Genomic DNA, 21,469 nt, shown 5'->3' with positions numbered 1-21,469 from the left:
ATAGAATGGGCAGCTCTCCTCCTCATCAATTTAGCTGATTTTTCAACAGGCATTTGCCAGCCTGGACAGACATACATTGTGGAGTATTCTTCAGTCCTATGGACAGGGCCGGCTCTAGCGTTTTTGCCGCCCCAAGCACCAAAATAAATAAATAAATGAATAAATTAAAAAAAAAAAAAAAGCTGCGATCGCGATCGGCGGCAGCTCTACAGCTGCTTTGTTCTACAGCAGCAATTCGGTGGCAGGTCCTTCACTGCAAGAGGGAGTGACGGCTCCGCCGCCAAATTGCTGCCGGATGTGCTGCCCCCCCTTCATTGGCCGCCCCAGGCACCTGCTTGCTACGCTGGTGCCTCGGGCTGGCCCTGCCTATGGAATCCCAACTAAAGTCTTCAACATCACCAAGGCCATATACAGAAATGTAAAATGCTCTGTAAAGGTGGATAACTAGACAACCGAGTGGTTCAGCATGGACACTGGTCTGAAACAGGGCTGTGTTTCATCTTGCTGTTGTTTGGCATTGCTATAGGCTGGATAATGAAGAAGTATATTAGCAACACAAACACTGGTATAGTCTGGGTAGATGGCAAATACCTGGACTTTGCTGATGGTATTGCGCTACTGAGTGACACCTCTGAAAAGTTACAAGTAAAGACAAACAACTTGGCAAAAACAGCAGGCCAAGCAGGGCTCAGAATTAGTTATGCTAAAATAAACATCCTGGAAACCCAGACATCAAGCAGTAACACATCACTGGGCAAAAATATCAAGAAAGTAGAAACTACCTGGTCAGCATTGGCTTGGGTCAATGGAGACCCCAAGAAGGAATTGATGTCAAGGATAAGAGAGGCATCCACAGCATTTATTAAACTCAACAATGTATGGAAATCAAAGGTATATAGCATCAGAACAGATCTCAGAATTTTCAATTCAGATGTAATCTCAGGTCTAACATAACAATTGTGGAAGCTAGAGATCTCCCATAATGTTATACAGGAAACTAGACGCCTTTGAAAATAGGTGCCTACAAAATATTCTGGGCATTGGTTGGAAAGATTTCATTACCCAACCAAGAGAGCCAAGAATCACCCAATCAGAAGCTTGTTTCCACAGAATCAGAAGAAAGAGCTGGACATTTGATCCTGACACAGTGGTGAATTAAAGATGGATATATGAATGGATTTTTAGTGATAAGCTGCAACTTTTAGTAAAATTGGACACAGAGAGGGGTGCTACCCCCCTATCATCCATGCTCTCCTATACCCAGGGCCGGCGCAACCCATTAGGTAACCTTGGCAGTCGCCTAGGGCGCTACAATTTGGGGAGTGGCGACCACGGTGGTATTTTGGGGGCGGGACCTTCTGCTGCCTCGGGGGGCGGGGGGCGGCATTTCGGGGCGGGACCTTCCGCCATCTAGGGCGGCAGAAAAGCTGGCGGCGCTCCTGCCTATACCAGGCATTTAAGTGTTTCCAGTGCAGGGGTTATAGGGCTTCTACCATATAAACTGTAACTCAGGGTAGGCTCTCCTCAGCCTATTGCTCAGGATCAGCTCACTATGAGTCCTACCAGTCCATGAGTAGGGCCCTACCAAATTCACAATCCATTTTGGTCAATTTTACGGTCATAGGATTTTAAAAATCATAAATGTCATGTCAGCTATTTAAATCTGAAATGTCATGGAGTTGTAATTGTAGGGGTCCTGATCCAAAAAGAAGTCGTGGAGGGGTTGCAAAGTTATTTTTGGGGGAGGGAGGTGTTATGATATTTCCACCCTTACTTCTGTGCTGCTGCTGGAGAGGTGCTGCCTTCAGAGCTGGGTGCCTGGCCAACAGCTGCTGCTCTCCAGCCGCCCAGGTGTGCAGGCAGTGCAGATGTAAGCGTGGCAATACTGCAACACTGCTAAAATAACCTTGTGATCCCCCTACAACTCCCTTTTGGGTCAGGACCCCTACTTTGAGAAATGCTGGTCTCCCCCATGTAATCTGTATAGTATAGGGTAAAAGCATACAGAAGACCAGATTTCACAGGAGCAGACCAGATATCATGGTTCATGATGTGTTTATCATGGCCATGAATTTGATAGGGGGACATATGGCACAGAAGGGTGAGGACCTTGGCCCATGAGGGCCACAAGTTTCTCACCCTATCCCATGAGCCCAAGGCCCATCAGTAAAATCCTAGGTCTTTTACCTCTGGAAACTGTTCATTTTATCCTTTTAATTGCACCAGAAACCAGTCACAAGTTGCAATGAATTAACAACTCAACCAACTACTGTAGTTAGTACTGCATGTACTCTGGATGCCAACCCACAGATTCCCACATCAAGTTATCAAGTGGAAACCAAGTGGTGTGAGTAAACGCCCAAAAGAAACCCTAAGAACCCTGAGCAGGGAGGGCAGAACAATTAATCTCAACACCATAGAGCAGATGGAAGAGACTAATTTCTGGACTGTGTGCCAATATGGGTGAGGGAAGGATTCAATATATATAATGCAAGTGGGGATAAATTGCCAAACTAGGTAATAACTGTTTATCATATACATTTGACATTATCACCTCCAGTCATGTCTATTAACACATCCCTGCCAGGACTAATTACATTCCAAAACTCTGAGCAGCCTTCCAATAGTCATTTAAAAAAAAACAAAAACAAAAATCAAACTCATTTTGTCATCTTGCCACAGAAATGTTTCTTCCCCATCCCCAATCCCACATGAATGTGGAGTTTTCCCCGTTCTAAGGTATAGGCTTAATAGCCACACTCAGCCCAGAGTCAGTGATGTTTTAAGGTCCTCATTTTTTTCTGTTACTTTAATAAAAATTATAATTAATTCGTACTGAGGGTGTGCTGGTCAAGATCTGAAAAATCCCCTTTTCTATTACATAAAGTTAGCCCAACATCTCTGCTGCCTCCATATGAAGTCTCTCTTGACCCTTGGTAACTGTAGAATTATCAGCAATGATGGTGAAGGGTGTTGGAGTAGGGAGAGAACTCTCAGCAGATGGCCCATGGAAAATGGAATACACTTCCTCAAGAGGAGCTGAGGATAAATGTGGAGTTTACCATACCTTAATGTTTAAAATAAAGCCAGTTTATGTTAAGAATGTTTGTTAAAGTTCTGTAATTGTGCGCTTTTATTGGAGTACATTGTTAGCCCCACTGCTGTAATGCGTGTGGTGAGACCAAGCTTCAACTCCCTTCCTCTCTCCCTTGTTCCCTATGCCACGGGCAGGTTGTTAACCTCTTCATTGCTTGAGTTACAAAACATCCCCCTAACCACTCCCGTCACCCAGTGCTGGCTACCTCCTCTTACACTTTTTTGGCTTAAAATAGAACTGGATTTGTGAACTCCTTAGTGATGGGCAGTTAGTCACGCAACTAGTCCCACTGTCAACCGTGTTACCAACTCCCACAATTTATCACGAGCCTTGTGTGTTTTAATATTTTTCTGAAAGCCACAGCTGCTAAAATACGATGTTGCATGAGAAACAGCTTTCATTGAAAAAAAAAGAAGAAAAAAAGAAGGTGAGATTCTAGCCCTCAGGGTTGTGAAGAAAAGCATGAAAATATACAAGTGCAGCCTGCGAGGTAGGAGGGTCCCAGAGCTTGGGCTGCAGCCTGAGCTCGCACATCTACACCACAAATAAACAACCCCTTAGCCCGAGCCCCACGAGCCTGAGTCGGCTGGCATGGACCAGCTGCGGGTTTTTAATTGCAGTGTAGACATACCCCAAGAGTCTAGTACCCCGGTCCAATGAGTCTTTATTTATCCACAGTGAAACAGCTTCAGTAGGAAGGACTGGATGAGACCCACATCACAATATCTCATAGCCCAGTGTTTAGGGTGCTCTCCTGAAGGGTGGGAGATCCCTGCTCAACTTTTTTGTCCCCATCCGGCTGAGAGGGGAATTGAGTCTGGATTATCTCCCGCATGCCAGGTGAGTTTTCTAACCACTGGGCTAAAAGTTATAAGGTAGGAGGTGGCAGCATCACATCACCTCCTTCTCCTCTGGCTGTTCTGTATGGAGTTAATTTCAGTGGGTGACACCTTGTTCTTGTTACATGAAGGGGTAAGTGACATTTCCCTATTCACTCTCTCCATACCATTCATAATTGTATAGACCTCTCGCATATCCCTTTTTTAAACATCTCTTTTCTAAAATGAACAGTCCCAGTCTTTAAACTTGCCTCATAGAGAAGATGGTTGTCTGTGTCTGGCATGGTAGACTTGAGAATCATGGCATTATTAATAATCAAAGCTGTCCTCAGCAGTAAATTGCATTCACAAATTAGAAACTACTAACACTGAATTCCCTATACACCCAAAACTCTCACTGAAGTCCATGGGAGTTTTGGGTGTGCAGGGAATGAGGAACTAGGCCTTATGTTTGTAGCTGTGCCTTAATACTACTCAATACATTTAAATACATAATACTATATTAGCCATAGATTAAAAAAAATAAAAATCATATCTACAAATTATATACAATACTGACATACTATACCAGACCATTATTTTTGCTAAATATTTATACTATCGTAGAGCCCAGAGGTCCCCAACATGATTGAGCCTCCCTTGTTCTAGGTGCTACACAAACACATCAGACATGTTTTTTGCCCTGCAGCATTTAGAATCTAAGAATACATGTGACAAATAAAATGTCTGAGGAAAGGGAAACAAATATATGCAAGTTGTGAATACATTTGGATTATCTTTATTATTATAATTAGATAAAGTACCAACTATCTGTATCTGCCCCTCAAGCCTTCATTAACTGGCTGATTTCTCATAGGCATGAAGCAGAGATGGGTTTTGAGAAGAGATGAGGAGGAAATTGTAGTGGAATTCCATCCCACAATGCCAGGCACACATGTGGATAGGTGGTGATGGTGAGGTCTGTAGATTCGCAAGTCAGTGCAGCAGGTAGGGCTGTGTTAGGGGTATATGACAAGGTAGTGGTGAGGGGTGTGTGTGTATGTGGGGGTGTCAATTCAGCAGGCACAACTGCACTGTGCAGGATCAGTGCAGCAGACACAGCTGTGTTAGGTAGAGGGGTGATAAGGTCCAAGCAGCAGACACAGCTGTATTATGTGTCTGTGTGGGGCAAGGATGGTGGGGTGTGTATGGAAGGGGGGGTCAGTGCAGAAAACAGGTCTGTGTAAGTCGAGGGCAGCTGCTGCAGGCAGGGCTATTAGGTGCATGGGGGTGGTCAGTGTAGCAGACATGCCTGTGTGAGGTGTGGGTGGCTGTGTGTGTGTAGTTGGGGGTCAATGCAGCAGTCGGGACAGTTTAAAGTGTGGGGGGTTGTGTGTGAGGGGGTCAATGCAATGGGCAGGGCAGGGTGAGCTGTGGGAGGTTGTGTGTTTGTGTGGGTCTGTACAGCAGGCAGGGTTGTGTAAAGTGTGGTGGGCTGTAGTGCGTGTTGGGGGTCAGTGCAGCAGTCAGGGCGGTGTGAGGGGTTAGAGTGCATGTGGGTCAGTGCACCAGGCAGAGCGGTGTGAGGGGTTGTAGGTGTGCATGTATGGGACATCAGTGCAGCAGGCAGGGCTGTGTGAGGCTGTAGTGTGTGTGTAGGGGTCAGTGCAGCAGGCAGGGTGATGTGAGGGGCTGTAGTGTATTGGGTATGTGGGGTCAGTGCACCAGGCAGAGTGGTGTGAGGGGCTGTAGTGTGTGTGTGTGGGGGTCAGCTCAGTAGGCAGGTGGGTCAGTGCATCAGGCAGCGTGGTGTGAGGGGCTGTAGTGTGCAAGTGGGGGTGTCAGTGCAGCAGCCAGAGCAGGATGAGGGGCTGTAGTGTATTGTATGTGTAGTCAGTACAGCAAGCAGCGTGGTGTGAGGAGCTGTAGTGTATTGTGTGTGGTGGGTAGGGTGACCAGATGTCCCGATTTTATAGGGACAGTCCCAATTTTTGGGTCTTTTTCTTATATAGACTCCTATTACCCCCCACTCCCTGTCCCGATTTTTTCACACTTGCTGTCTGGTCACCCTAGTGGTGGGTCAGTGCAGCAGGCAGGGTGGTGTGAGGGGCTGTAGTGTATTGTGTGTGGGGGTGTGAGGGGCTGTAGTGTATTGTGTGTGGTGGGTCAGTGCAGCAGGTGTGAGGGGCTGTAGTGTATTGTGTGTGGGGTCAATACAGCAGGCAGGGTGGGGTGAGGGGCTGTAGTGTACTGTGTGTGAGAGGACTGTAGTGTATTGTGTGTGGTGGGTCAGTGCAGCAGGCAGGACGGTGTGAGGGGTTGTAGTGTATTGTGTGTGGGGTCAATACAGCAGGTGGGGTGGGGGTCAGGGCAGCAGGCAGGGTGGTGAGGGGCTGGTGTGTGTGTGTGTGTGCAGGGCGGAGTGCGGGGCTGTAGTGTAGTGTGTGTGTGGGGTCAGTGCCCCTACCGGCGGGGTGGGATGGGGGCAGGTGTACGTGCGGGTTCCCCTGCGCTGCCCGGTGCGCTGGAGGTGCGCGGCGCTCGCTGCTGGTGGTGTTTGCGCATGACCCCTCCCCGTCTGCCCGCCCGCCCGCCCCCTCCCTCCCCCCCCCCCGGCGGCGGAGGTTAGCCTGAGCCTCAGACACAGGCGGCTGCTCGGCGGCGGCCGCGGCGACGCAGTGCAGAGGTGCGGGCAGGTTGCGCCGGCCGTGAGCCCTGTCTCCTTCGCGCCCCGCCTCCCTCCGGAGCCCTCTCCCCGCGGCGGCCTCCTCTCCCCGGTGTCGGGCCGGCCCCCCGGCCATGAGCGCGGCGCTGGGTGTCCCCCCGCCGCGCCGCCTCCCCCGCCGCCCCCGGCGGCTGCCGGGCTCCAGGAAAGTAGCTTGATGAGTGTCCAAAGTAGCAGTGGAAGTTTGGAGGGGCCGCCATCTTGGTCCCGGCTCTCCACGTCCCCACCGAGCCTGCAGGGCTGCTCCGCGGCGGCGGCCTCCCTGCTGCACAGCGCGCCGCCCGGCAAGCCGCCCAAGGAAGGTAAATAGCGCGCTCCGTGCCCACGGCGCTGCGAGGGGGGCCCGGCCCTCGGGGAGGGGCCCAGCCGCCGCCGCCGGAGGCCAGTCCCAGGCTCGTGAGGCCGGGTGCGCGTTGAATGGGGGTGAAGGCAGGCGGGAGTCTTGTCCTTATTGCAGGGGTATTTCACCCTCAGCACAGGGGGGACCCCCAGATCCTGCCGTGGGGGACCCTGCCTTCTCCTGAGGGACAATCGGGAGACACCCCCTAGCCCCTAAATCCAGCAATCTCTCCCTCATCCCTGTTTGTTAGCAGCAAAAGCGTTTCGATATTCTCCTTCCCCCACCTTTGCCAGGGCTACGGAGGGGGATTGATTAATGTTTGTTCATTTCCTTGACAATCCTTATAGAAGGGGCTAAGTGTACGTGTTAATTTTTCATCCCTTCTCTGTGATTTTTATGGGAGAGACTTGCATCCTCTGTTCCTTTCCTTTCCCAATTTTATTCTCCATCTCATATTACAAAGTAAAAGTGATTTGTTGGATGTATTGGGTGAATGTGGCTGCTGTTGCTTAATGGAAAGGGTCGGGTCCTTTTGGCATCATGGAGGTGGAGTAGAAAAAGAGACCGAGATCAAGGAATTTGTTCCCCTCGGGGAGACACTTTTCCGAGCAGCTAATTTGGAAGACAAAAGTGACACGACACCTTAAAACCACCACAGAATGACTGCAACTTTCTCCTTTCCTCCATCACATCTTAGATGATAATATTTTTCTCCTCCCTCCCCTGCTCCTCCCCTCTTGTGTTATACCGACTGTGAGAGCAGGGTGTTGTGGGTGTTTGCAGGGAATATCTGTATGAAGGTTATGTGCAAACAAGTCTCTTTTTATTCTATTTCAGTTATTGTCCATTTTTCTCTTCCTTGCACTTGAAATACATTGCCACAAGATGTAGCAATTATACAGCTAGTGAAATGCTCAGTGCTTTTAACTAAAATGACTGCATGCTGTACACCAGTTACTGCTAGAGAACTTTTATACTCAAATGCATATATTTGTAAAGGGAAAAATATGCATATTAAGTAGTTGTATAATTGACTTGGATGTTTTATTCAGCATTGATGGCCTCAGAATATTGAATGCTTCTGTTGTCTTGTGTAGAGAACACTGGTAGCCATGCTGAAAACTTTCAAACTTAAAATAGGCTAATAAGGTCTTAGAGAGAAATTGGATCGTTTTATTTAGAGGACACTTGTGCAGTACTACAAGTTTTATCAGTGAACAATTTCAAGACTTGACAATGTGTTCAGCCTCTTGAAAATGTATAAGAATGAGTGTGTTCTCAATCTCTATGCCAGTAGTTGTTAGACTTGCACCATTCCTTGTGACTTTTGCACATGCTCCTAGATCTGAGATTGGCATGAATACTCTCCAGAAGATATACAGTATGGAAAGGTTGGATGTATGGCATATGTTAAAGATGCCAAGTAAAGTGGCAAGCATTTTGTACTCTCGCCCCCTCAAGCTGAATCTTTAATAAGAGAAAACAGTGGTTTGTGTTTTATATATATAAAATTTACCAGGCTTAGAATAGTACATATTTTACTTTGTGAAGTTTTAATATTTTTGGATGCATTTATTCACCTGTCATAATTGGGATACTTGGTATATAAATCTTAAATTACTGTTGCAGTGTTATGTTTGTAATTCTTTTTGTAAATGAGTGAGCAACATAAGTGCTGCTTGAACAGCCCTGACAAAAACGATACACAGAGGCATAATTTTATATTTATGTTTCTTATTTAAAATTGGTTAACAATATTACTATTTTTTCTGGCTACAATAATTTAGGTTGTGCAATTCAGAGGTTAGAGAACAACCACAAAACCTGCTCTGTGTTGCAGGATAGCATAGTGTATTTACATACTATATTAATATCATTTATTCCCTGTGTGAAAATAGCAGACTCTGCTTTTGCCTCTTCCCTACTGTAGAGCTACTGAATTATTTTTGTTGAAAAGAATGTGAGATATAGTCTTTTTTAAAATAAATCTCTACCCGTTGGGCATTAACACTACACCTTACATTAACGCAAAGGAAACTTGCATGTCAAAAGAACCTCACATCAAGGTAATATGTCCCATAAAATAAAAATCAGCTATTTAACAATAGACTTGCACTATTTTCCAGTTATGCACATCAGTAAGCTCTGTAAATGAGTGATGGTTTGAAAGATCTGTTAGGTAATAGACTCATAGCTGTTTGTTCTCCCATTGATTAGTACTTGGAAATTTGGAAATGTCCATTATTTTTTAATGCTGTAGCTATGACTAGCATTCTTTTAAATTTTTTTTTTTTTGGTTGGAACGCCCTATTCTGTGCCCTTTACTAGGTATAGGAAGGAGACACTTGGTTGTGCAAGTTATAGCCTACAAGTTATGCAGAGGCTGAGGGTGATGGAATGTATTTGAATACCTTATGTTTTGCTGTTTTTTTGTGTATCACACACAACATCTGTTACTTAAGTACTTACCAAATATTGCTGTTGGTACTGAAAACTTCAGTAAAAATCAAAAGGCCAGGTTCTGCTCTAAATTACAGTGGTATAAATGTGCTGTATATCTGAAAATCACCAGTATAACGGAGTAGAATTGGCCCAAAATTTAATGCACGTGATTTACTAGTTAGGTAGAAATGTAAGTTTTATATATATTAAATTGATACAACTTTGCAAATACTTAGACATTTGAGGAGCTCCTGTAAAAATAGACAGACTTTGGCAATTTTTTTCCTAGAAGTTTCTTGACAAATATTAATAATAATAATTATTTGTATTCCTATAGCACCCATACTATGCTATGTCTGTACAAACATGAAAACTCAGTTCCTCCTCTGAAGAGTACCCAATCTGGGCAGTGTTCCCAAATGCAGGTTTGCCTTGTGCATGCTACACATAGTGTGGTGTTCATAGGTATGAACATGAAGGCAGCCCGTTCAGAGTGGTTCCTTGTCTAAATTAAATTTTAAATACATGAATACTTGGGGAACTTTCAGGGATTTTTTTTCCCTGTTATTACTTGTGTGAAGTGTAGAACTCAACAATTGCAAATTAGTTACAGGTAAATCTTTAGCAAGTCCACTGTCTCTTGTTGTTTCTTGACATGTAGTGGGAGATGTGTTTTGAGTTTTGAATTGTTTTATGGAAGAAGTCAGGTGAGATAAGGCAATGCAAGAAATCTGGGAGGTAATTCAGATTTCACGGTGATACTTTGCGTTTATTTTGTTTTAAAATGTGAATGAATGTAGCACTCATGAAAGAGGAGGTTTAATGTTAGTACTGGCTTACGCTTCCCTACATATCTTTACCAGTGTGCTGAGCTTCTTGTTGTAGGTTTCCTGTTAACAAGCTGACAGTCATGCCATATTATGTGGATTTGTGATGTGCACAAAATGAGTAATACAGTTGTATTTTTGCCCTTTATGGGGGTGGGGTACAGCAGGCGCATTACAGGAGCTCTTACCTGACCATATCTCCCTTCTTCTGCTGGCTTCCAACTTCTAGCCAGCTACACTTTCCCCTTTTCTGTGCACCTTTGGAGGAAAGCTTTGACACTTCAAACTTTAGGAAGTCAAAACGAGGGGAGCTACATTCTTATGTTTTCGGTAGGAAATGAGCCAGTATCTTGAGTACTTACATAAGTTTGCAAGTGTGGGGCTCTCTTTCTGTTGATCTTAGTTTTTTTCCCAAATAGATCCCCCTCCACAGGATATAGATGGAGACTTTTGTAAGTATTCAGTACTGTGTGGCCAACAGACCAACACAGACCTCGTCTTCCCCTTTCCTCCACAGTTTCTCTCGGGACTGTTGGATTGGGCCTCCGCTTTTGTGGATCTTCTAGGATTTCCAGGGTGAGAGCTCTTATTCAGTGTCCCTTAAAATAATTTGTACAAAGATTAACCAACCAACCAACCAGTAACCCATGGGAAATTTCATTGAGATGAAGCTAAGGCTGCAGGCAGTACACATCGTTGGTTTGAGTAAATGTTATCTTTCAAGAATGTTAGTTTTACTAGTACACACAAACTTCAGAAAACCCAGGAAATTCAGAATTAAGATTAAATTTACAAAAACCCAAACCTTTGGAAGTATGGCAATTCATAGTGAAGGTAGCCAAGTTATGTTAACTCTGCCTCACGTTGTTTCTAGGCTACTATTTTTCTTTCTTTGCATGTAGCGCATATAAACTTGGCAGAACAGAACACTGCACTCTATAACTTTGATTCTGTTTTTCTTATATAGTAACTAAAATCTAGCACATAATATTTAAATAGTAGTTGAATTGACTTTCTTGGCCTATATCTATAGAATATAAGGCATTATGTTACCAGATGATTTTATTAGTACAGCACTTTGTGCATCATTAAAAGTGATGTGTATCTATCTGAGCTAAACTTTCACCACTTAATACTAAAGTGCTCAGTACTGTAAATAAACAAGTTAAGAGGAACATTCTAGATGACTTTGAAAAATAGTGTTAATATTCTGTGCATAAAATGCAGGCATTAAGTGGATTCACTTAAGAGTGGTAATATACACTTCAAATAAATTTGCTTCTAAGTTGTCTTTACTGCTCAGCGTATCACTAATTGAAAGCTTAGGCCTTGTCTATACACAGTTTTTATATACTGGTTTAACTGTTTCAGGTAGGGGGTTGATTTTTTTTTTACCAAAATGATTAAATTGATATAATATTACAGCTGCATCCACACTAGAGGTTATAAATGCTCTTTTATACTGATATAACTGCACCCATGCTAAGGGGTTGTAATGCTTTATACCTGTACAGTTAAATGGGAACAATCTTTGTGCATAGACGTGACTCTACTCAGTTGTCCTTCAGCTACTAGCTACCGCAAATATTTGTTGCTTCCTGAAACACATCAGGATAAGAATGTCATAACAGAACTTTGTGATGTCAGTACCTTAAACTCCACTGCACTATCTGTTTTTGTTTTTTTTTCCAACGAAGGGGAACATTTTTTTTTTTTCTACTGACTTAATTACAGATGGCCACTTATTTTAAGGGTAACATAATCTGCAAATATCTTTCAGAATGAAAAATCCTGAGAGCTATACTATGCAGTCTGTATGCCACCAGACACAGAGTTAAAAGTTAAATTTAAAGTTAAATTTCACAGTCTTTTTTTTTGAAGGTCAACAAAGCCCAATCATACTGTGTACTAGTGGGCCTTGCTTGGTATTAGAGTCCAGCATGCACTTTACTGGCATTTTCAAATAAATAAACAATCATTGATGGCTGCTTGACACAATACTCTGCCCAAAGTAATACTGTTACTAACCCTATTGAAGAAGTCACTGTGAGTATATCCCAAATCCTTTTAGATATTTGGTAATTTTCTGAGCCTTCTCTACACTAGAAAGGGCTTGCTAGTATAGCAAGTCCTTTGTTGGTATCTCTTATTTTTGTTGTTTAGAAGTGTCTACATTAAGGTTTATATCAGCAAAAGCTGTCAGTGAAAAATCACTCTCCCCCCCCACCAACATAGCTTTGCCGTTGTAAAGTTTTAAGTATAAATCAGGCCTCAGAGGCATATGATATAGACACTCCAAGCACTTTAGTCAACAAATTTAGCTTTTGGTGGCTTTCCAGTAAACATTCACATGCTTCTAGTAGGTACAGGAGAATTGTTCACTATGACTGGTTGGACAGAGGATGCAAATACCCTAGGTATAAATCTTAAAGGTTAATTACAAAAGGAAAGGAAAGAACTTCCAGACTGCATATGTAAAGGCAACCCAAAAGGAGGATACCAAAGGTTCTTTGCCTTAAATGCCCAAGCTGCTGTTCATAGCCCACATGATTTGGAGAGAGAGAAACCGTAGTAGACCCTTGGTTTCAGCTTTGGTGGTGGTGTGCTGCTGGTGCTCCGATGGTTGCATCAGGGGCTCTTCTATTGTCACTGTGCCATCCACTCAACTGTTGGTCTATGTCCACTGCTGAATGGCTTCTGCTTCTGGGCAGGACAGACTACACAACACACCCTGTTCCTTACACTCCTTTGGCTGAGGCTGTCTTAACTCCCTGCCTCCTACTTGATTCTCTCCATCCCTCCTCCTCTGCACTAGATTTTCTATTTCTCAGCAGTTCCACTGAGTCTGTTCCAACCCCCTATCTATTAAGCTACATGGCCTCCTTGCTGGGTTGCTGTCCTTTTCTCAGCCTTGCACTAGGCCATGCTCTTTTCCACACCCAGAGACCCTCTGATCCTCCTCGTCCTAGCTAGTCTAGGCTCTGTCTGACCATCTATCAGGCATTGCTACCTTGCCTTCCCGCTGCTGTCTCAAGCCTGCTGCTTACATGCAACTGGCCTTCAGGCAATTCCTGGTTCTTTTGTGCCTTGTTTCCTCCATCTGGCCACTCAAGACCCCAAGTATACTCTACTGGCTTGTTAATGATTGGGTCCCTACCCTGGATGACCAGTAGCCAAATCCTATCTCTCCAAATCATTCTAAATACAGGTAATGGGAGAGGATGCATCCAATAATGAATCCACAGATTCATTACAAACCAGGTAACACAGTAAAAACAAAATAAAGTATCCCAGAGTTCTCTTTTTAATTTTATTTTAAGATTAATTAAAAAACTAAACATAATTGAAAATTATAGTGAAAAAGAGGTTTACTCTTTTAAGCAGGCAAGTGAATATTATATTGTAAGATGGCTTAGTTGGCATTGATGACTTAAAATGACAAAATTTCTTGTAAGTTGCATCGTTGTAATTACCCAATGTGCTTATACAAAACTTACACTTCTTATCAAACTGTCTGTACTGGGCTATCTTGATTATCACTTCAAAAGTTTTTTCTCTTAATTGGCCTCTCAGAGTTGATAAGACAACCCTCACCTTTTCATGCTCTCTGTATGTGTGTATATATATCTCCTCAATATATGTTCCATTCTATGCATCTGAAGAAGTGGGCTGTAGCCCCCGAAAGCTTATGCTCAGATAAATTTGTTAGTCTCTAAGATGCCACAAGTACTCCTGTTCTTTTTGCGGATACAGACTAACACAGCTGCTACTCTGAAACCTGTCTTTAAGGAGAGACATTCTCTTAAACAGCTCAACAAATCTCATGTCTGGTCTGCATCATTTAAGGGTTGAAGTCTTTAAATCATGATTTGAGGACTTCAATAATTCATCCAGAAGTTCTGGGTCAATTACAGGAGTGAGTGGGGGAAGCTCTTTTCGCCTGTAATGTACAGAAGGTCAGACTTGATGGTCCCTTCTGGACTTAAAGTGTATGAGGGTATAATAACTCTTTTGAAGTAGTTGTGCTTTTTAACATACTTTGAAGAAATGTTTGCATACCTTGTATGTAAAAATATATTTTAAAGCCATTGTACTGGAGATTCTTTACCTTTTTGCAAAATGCATTAGATTTGATGGATAATGAGCACATTTTAAGTCATAGTAACTAAATTGGCAGGAAAAACTTTATGCTAAACAGGTGGCAAATTCTTCCAAATGTTTTTTTGGTGAAAGATTTTTGCTGCTGTTACATTAGATGTTTTAATAATTCTTTATTAAGCCAAAATGACTTTTACAGTCACTTTTTTAATATGAAAATAAACAACCCCCAAGATTGACAATTGTCTTCAAAGTTTGGCCCTGTTAAGAATGGTCAAAATAAAAGTTGTTAAATGCTAAGCTTAGCTCTTATATTTTCTTTTGAACTAGAATTTATGCTACAGTACAAAAACAGTTACAATTTTCAAAACATACAACATCTTCTAGATTATAAATCTGAATCAAGGCTTGATATATAAAGATATCAATAAAAGTGTATATTAGAAGCTACCCCTAAAAAAAGCTAATCTAATTTTTGATAAGAAGTAAAATAGTAAATTTGAGGCCCCATATCTTATCCTCTTTTTTTATAGGGACATTTTTTATGTGTTTCAGACCAATCCCCATCCAGAATTCCTAAAAGATGCTAAACTCTTATTAGGGCTTGTCTTCACGGGGGACACTCGGGAAAGTTAAGGTGAATCAAAAGGTGTGAAGTGAATGCATATAAATTAAAGTGCTTTAAAACTTCCAACCTCTCCCATGCCCCCCAAAACTTGTGAATTCTTTCATTCAGAAGTAAAGTGGCCTTAGTTCCCTGTAGCTTCATTCTCCTGCAAGATGCAGCGAACTAAGGCCACTTTCTCTCCTGAGTGAGAGCATCCATGCAGGTGTTTAATGTGCTCCAACTAAAGTGCATTTGGGTTCTCTGGCAGTCAGTGCATCCTATATGTTGGCTATTAAGAACTGAAACAAAAAAATCAGCCTCACTCCAGTTTATTTTAAATGGTTGAAATAAATTTCTCTTTCAAAGCAGTATTTGACACTATTGGAAACAAAATATGGAAAATACACAAAGATTTGTAATCAAACAGATGTATTAATGCATTTGTGATATAACATGGCTCATGTGACATCTTTTTATTAAATTATGTTTGTAACTACTATGCACTACTCATATAGCCATGTACTGGCTCTCTCCAGTGTTAAAATTTTAAGGGGGGGGGGAGGGAACTAAAAGCAATGGATGTGTATGTTTGCATTCTTTTGTTCTGAAATCATTAAAGTAACCTTTGTATTCCTCTAAATGTCGTCTTGGTTGTTACATTTTGTTTTTGCATTTTTCTTGAGAAATAAACCGAAAACAAATTTTTAAGGAAAGGCAAACTTGGGGCTAAACAAGTTGTTTCTTTTAAAATATCATTTGCGCTGTCTTTCTGTGCCTAAAAAGAAAGGCATACGTATTTACAACCGTTTCTGAAACTGAAAGCTGGCCTCTCTGGGAAGCTCAAACAAGGCCAAGAAAAATGAAACATTTTTATTCTTAGAATCTTCTTTGCTAAGGACTTGTCATAAACCAAAGCATCTGTTGTAAATAGAATAGTCAATAGACTAGTCTGCTTTAGCTGAATTCTAAGTTGAAATGATGTACCAGGATGGAGAAATTAATAAGGTACTTGTTATCGCATGGCATATGCTACCAAAATGCACCATCTCCTTTTCTGCCTCAGGATCACGCTTATCATTTTTTTCTGAACAGGGATTCCTCCACAGCCACCTCCTTTGTTTTGTATGTTTAAGGTACATCGAGAGGTTTGACTGGTTTTTTTTTTTTGTACTTTAGGTGAGGGCAGGACTTAAAAGAGAAATAGAAGGTACTGTTCTAGGCAGTTGGTTTATCTTGATGAAGAGTATTTCTTTTGATGTCTATACCTAACTCTACTGTTACTATATTAATTCGCATCTATTTATTCACAGAAATACATTTTATTACTGCTGCTCCCCTTTTAAAAAAGAAAAAGGCAACCATTAATTGAACTAAGAATTACAAATGGTTGCCATGTTATAGATTTAGATGCCATTTGGTTATGTTAATATTGCATCAACATTCACAAATATATTTAGCATGCGGAATATACTCTGAAGCAGATTAAAAAGCTATCTTGCAGATGTGCTATGTAATCTAGTACTGAATATCAGGATATGCGTTCAGAAATAACTGTTGTAAGTAAGTGTATTGAGGAATGTAAAATTAGTATGAGAAATATTATTTTTGTTCATATTTGAGTTAAAATAATTTAAGTGCAGTTTAATGTTTAAAATATATTTATCTTTATAATTTATGTAAAAATTCTGAACTAGCAGTGTTTTTCTCAGCACATTAAATCCTTATTAATCTAATTTGAGTATTTGTGTCAAGCCCAGCCTCGTTTTAATTCTTCCTATCGACTACCTGCACTGAGTCAGTCAGTGAAGCAACTGCTTTGTAATTAAATTGTGTTATTAAATGATGGTGAGATAATACTAGCCCCCATGAGTGCTGAAACCTGAAGCCAAACTATGAAGGGCAACTTTCATTGTCTTTGGGTGCACCAAGCAGGGTGGATAAAAATCAATTATTTTTTTAAAAAAATCAAATAATCCGTTTTTTTATTTAAATTGGATTTTTTTGATAAAATGCTTTTTGAGGGAAAAACCTATATAAAGATAACTTTAATTAAGATACATTGTAGCTCAAAGATACCTCATCATGAAATAGAGATTATAAATTCTAATTCTATAGTATGAGACAATATATTCATGTAATGTTTAAGAAAAGTTTTGTAAATGAGTTCCAGTAGTTCATGGATTAGGGACCCAATTTTATGGGGTTCCACAGGCTTCTGTATAGATTATTTAGGTTAATCTTTCTATCTACCCAGTGGGACTCAGTGCTTAGTCTCTAGAAGATACCATCAGAGATGCTTAGTTTTGCAGTTCGCAAACTGTGGATTTGTGTCTCCAGAGGTAAAATGCTTGTTAACAGCAAAAATGTTTTGAAATAAATAAATAATATATAGAGGTGAGAAATAACAGACCTCAACCCTATTGTCCCTCTGCAAATTTGTGTACACAGTGTCAATCCTTTACCTCTCTAAAAGTGCAAAGTTTCAAAAAGTTCAATGAATAGAAGATTGCTGGGGGCAGAATAGATCTGGATAAGGAGTAGAAGTCTGGAGATAAATGTGAGAAGCGAGGGACATATGCTTGTTTTGTTAAAATATTATGTTTGCTGTTGAAGAAAAAAATCCAGAATACTTAACTTTGTTGTTTTAGTTAAATAAAACAATTTAAATGTCTGTCTAGTGATGTTCTCCTCCTAATACAGCATGGCAAGAAAATCCTCCAAATATTAATGATTAACCTGTTGAATTGGAGATCGTTCACCTCCCAATGACTTCATAAATTTCTGCTTCAGTTACCTTTGGTAAATGAAATAACCAAACAATCAATCATTTTCTGATATAGCTGTAGAATTAATCTGAAAATTTTTCAAAATAAATCACTGTTTAAAAATGTATAGTGTGTACCTTCTAAAAATGAAACCTACATCTATCTGAGTTGTGAAGTCTATTTATGAAGGTTATAACAACCAACAAGAATGCACTTTTATGTAGAAACCCATGATTTAAATGGAGTCTTCCTGACTTTTGATTTAAATCAAATCCACCCTGACACCAGTACTGTAATTAAACACCTATGGCTGGCCCATGTCAGCTGACTTGGGCTTGCAGGGCTCATGCAAATTTTGGTGTAGATATTTGGGCTGGGACTCGAGCTCTGGGACCCCAGAGCCCAGGCTGCAGTTCGATCCCAAATGTGTACACTGCAGTTTTACAGCCTTGTAGCCAGAGCCCTGTGAGCCCAAGTCAGCTGACAAGGATCAGCTGCAGGTGTTTAATTGCAGTGTAGAAATAACCTTTGATAGCATACTCCATGCCCACAGGATCTTATCAGTGCCTTGTCATTTGGTATATGCTGTATATTCTAAAGCATCCAAACGGTTAATGCTAAGGAAAAGTCAGTTTAAATTAAATATACAGTATATATATCTCCTTAAAGTTGTAACTCTAGCAAACTCAAACTTTAGGTTTGTTACTAGATTTCTTTTTAATGCTTCAATATATTTGTTCTAAGCTTACTCTAGAACTTTATATCCAACTCATAGACAAAATATTTCAGAAATACTGCTAAAATCAGTCTCTTAGCACCTGATTTGAAAAATTGGTTCTTGCTTTCACTTTTTCCTGAGTCAGCACCTGAAATGGGAAACGAATGTTTGATAATAGGCTCTTCAATTTAGCAGAGAAAGATATAACACGATGCAGTGGCTGGAAGTTGAAGCTAGACAAATTCAGACTACAATTAAGGCTTAAATTCTTAATAGAATAATTAACCAGTGGAACAATTTCCCAAGGATTGTGTTGGATTTTCCATCATTGACAATTTTTAAATTGCGATTGGATGTTTTTCTAAAAGCTCTGCTCTAGGAATTGGTTTGGGGACATTCTATGGCCAGTGCTATACGGGAGATCCAATTAAATGATCACAATGGCTCCTCCTGGCCTTGGAATCTATGAATGTAGGTCTGTTAAACCAACCAATTGATTAATAAGGTACAGATATTCCAAAATTCAGATATCAGATTGTAATTCAAAATTGGTGTTGCCAATCCAAATATCTTGATCTTAGTTTTTCTGGTATTGCTGGCTTTTAAAAATAGGATTGTGAATTTTATTAATATTTAAAGGAACATAGTCTGTCTTTGCATTACATTGCAATTGTGTATCTTGATCTCCTCCTCCCCAGTTGCTGTGCTTGGAAGATGCACAAATGCTTAGTTTCAAAATTAAGGGGGATGCTAGAGGCAGAGAATAGTTTATCTCATGGAGCAGTAGTGAAGTCTCAGGCAGATTGCTGGGGATAGCTGTAGTGGGACCAAAGCCATGCAATACAAATGGGATGCTTGGTCACCAAGGTTTCTCTGTCCTCTTTGTCTCTCAATCTTAATTGTGTGGTTTTTCCTCTCCATAAGAGTCTCTCTTCTCTCTGGAGCAGGAGGGAACAGCAGATGCAGTGGTGAGAATAAGATGTGAAGAAGGCAACTATATAGCAGTGATTCTCTACAGCAACCTGCTGTGTATCTGCTGCAGCCATTTCTCTCCCCAGTGGCTCATACAGCTGTAATGGCTTCTCAGCTGGCATTGGTCTCACTATAGCTACCCACAGCAACCTGCCTGAGACTTCACTACTGTGGCATGGGATTAATGATTCTCTGTCTCTGGTATCTACTCGCTGTAAATTTAGCGAGGGTGCCACTAGAAATGTAGCAGCTGTTTGTTAGTCTGTTTCCCCAAAGAGACTGTGTCCTCCAATGCAAAGTGTAGCCTCTCAGCTATACCCATGGGAAACTTTGCTCCTCCTGTGGCTTCTATCCCTGCCTTGGACTCCCCAGGTAGATGGTAGCCAAGATTAATTCTTAAGCCACAGTCCTTAGGAAACAAAAGTCTTGGTCTGTTGCAAAGAAGTAGACAACAAAAAGGTACAGTAGAACCTCAGAGTTATGAACACCTTGGGAATGAAGGTTGTTCATAACTCTGAACAAAACATTATGGTTGTTCTTTCAAAAGTTTTGCAACTGAATATTGACTTACTACAGCTTTGAAACTTTACTATGCAGAAGAAAAATGCTGCTTTCCCTTTATTTTTTTGTAGTTTGTTTAACACAGTACTGTACTGTTTGCTTTTGTGGGATGTCTCTCTGCTGGGGGTGTCTCTCTGCTGCTGCCTGATTTACTTCTGGTTCCCTAAGAGGTCTGTGATTGATAGTCAATTCGTAACTCTAACTCTGAAGTTTTACTATAACATATTGCCCAGGAGTTTCACTGTTTCCCCAGCATCATCCCTCCGATACATGTAAAATCTAACCAGGGATACAAGAAGAACCTAAAGAAGGAAGAGATCATCCTGAGTTCAGATTTTGACATTAGCTCAGAGCAGCCCATGTTGGTAGTGAAGTTTCTGACTTGCAACTGTTTGACCTTCCCAATTTGGCAGAAAAGTCTCTTGATTTGTTGCCAGTCCAGTATTGTAAGAGACAAAAGTCAAGTAAATCCAAATGCAGGAGGAAGTTGAATTCAATCATCTTCACCTAGTTCATTGCCAGTGGAGGCAGAGCTTTCCTACTCAGATCAAGGGAAGGAGGAAGAAGCAACTAAAAATGGATCACCCATCCATACCCCCACTTTCTCTGTGAAGCAACATAGAAGACTCCAAGCCACTAAAAAATTGCAAACCAATCTCTCCTCTGGATCTTAGATCATTCATTAAGAGGGCATAGGAATAGGTTTGGTAGGGGAAGAAAATTTAGATCAGATTACAATTTCAGAATCTTTACTAGTGCCAACTAAACAGCATGACTTGGGGGAACCACTACTCAATGAGTCAGATTGCCTGGTAGGGAGACTAGAGATTTGCTCATGGTTTGTTTGTTTTGGGTTTTTTTGTTTGTTTGTTTGTTTTGGGGCGGGAGGTATGGAGACACTACTACCTCAGATGCTGTCTAGTGACAGCTTAAAATAGATAATTGATTAAATGATTCGGTACCCCCCAAAGGAAATGTGTAATATTTTGAAAAATCAAAGAATCCATACAAGCACAAATGGGGTCATAAAAGCCAACTCACATTTACTGATTGGGGCCAAAGAACTGGCCCCATTGATTGCAAGTGTACAAATATTCATGAAATTCTTTTTGACTGCCATACTCATTCTACTGAGAGCTGCAGATGAAATGTCAGGAGGGATTGCCCACTATTTAGAGAGCTAGCTTGGGAATCAGAAAACCTGCTTTGCCATAGACATTCTCTGTGACTTGGGGCAAGTAATTGAGTGTGTTCCCCATTTGTAATATGGGGATAAGAGTACTTCCCCATCTCACTGAAATGTTGAGGAGAAATACAGCAAGGGATTGTGAGATGCTCAAATTCTATGATGATAGGAGCTATATAAGTATCTAAGGCCTTGGCTACACTTACCCGCTAGTTCGGCGGCTGGCAATCGAACTTCTGGGTTCGACTTATCGCGTCTAGTCTGGACGCGATAAGTCGAACCCGGAAGTGCTCGCCGTCGACTGCGGTACTCC

At 41.5% G+C, this 21,469-nt stretch overlaps 1 protein-coding gene across 3 annotated transcripts in view; it reads left to right on the top strand.

Moving 5' to 3' along the window:
- The window catches only part of TLK1 (tousled like kinase 1), a 189,397-nt gene that overhangs the window by 24,538 nt on the left and 143,390 nt on the right, over window positions 1–21,469 (top strand). Inside the window, exon 1 of one of the 3 annotated variants that reach the window (XM_034785290.1) lies at window positions 6,548–6,942. The exons of 1 other annotated variant lie outside the window; for it this stretch is intronic. In XM_034785290.1, the coding sequence (XP_034641181.1) occupies window positions 6,798–6,942 (145 nt within the window). In that variant the 5' untranslated portion in view covers window positions 6,548–6,797. Of the gene's footprint in view, window positions 1–6,547; window positions 6,943–21,469 lie in introns of those variants that run through there. One more of the 3 variants, XM_034785289.1, reaches the window with a different exon arrangement.

Source organism: Trachemys scripta, chromosome 11 (assembly GCF_013100865.1).
Source record: "Trachemys scripta elegans isolate TJP31775 chromosome 11, CAS_Tse_1.0, whole genome shotgun sequence".
Taxonomy (NCBI): domain Eukaryota; kingdom Metazoa; phylum Chordata; order Testudines; family Emydidae; genus Trachemys; species Trachemys scripta.
The sequence above is the reverse complement of the archived record's forward strand: the minus strand, read 5'-3'. Positions and strand labels throughout refer to the sequence as shown.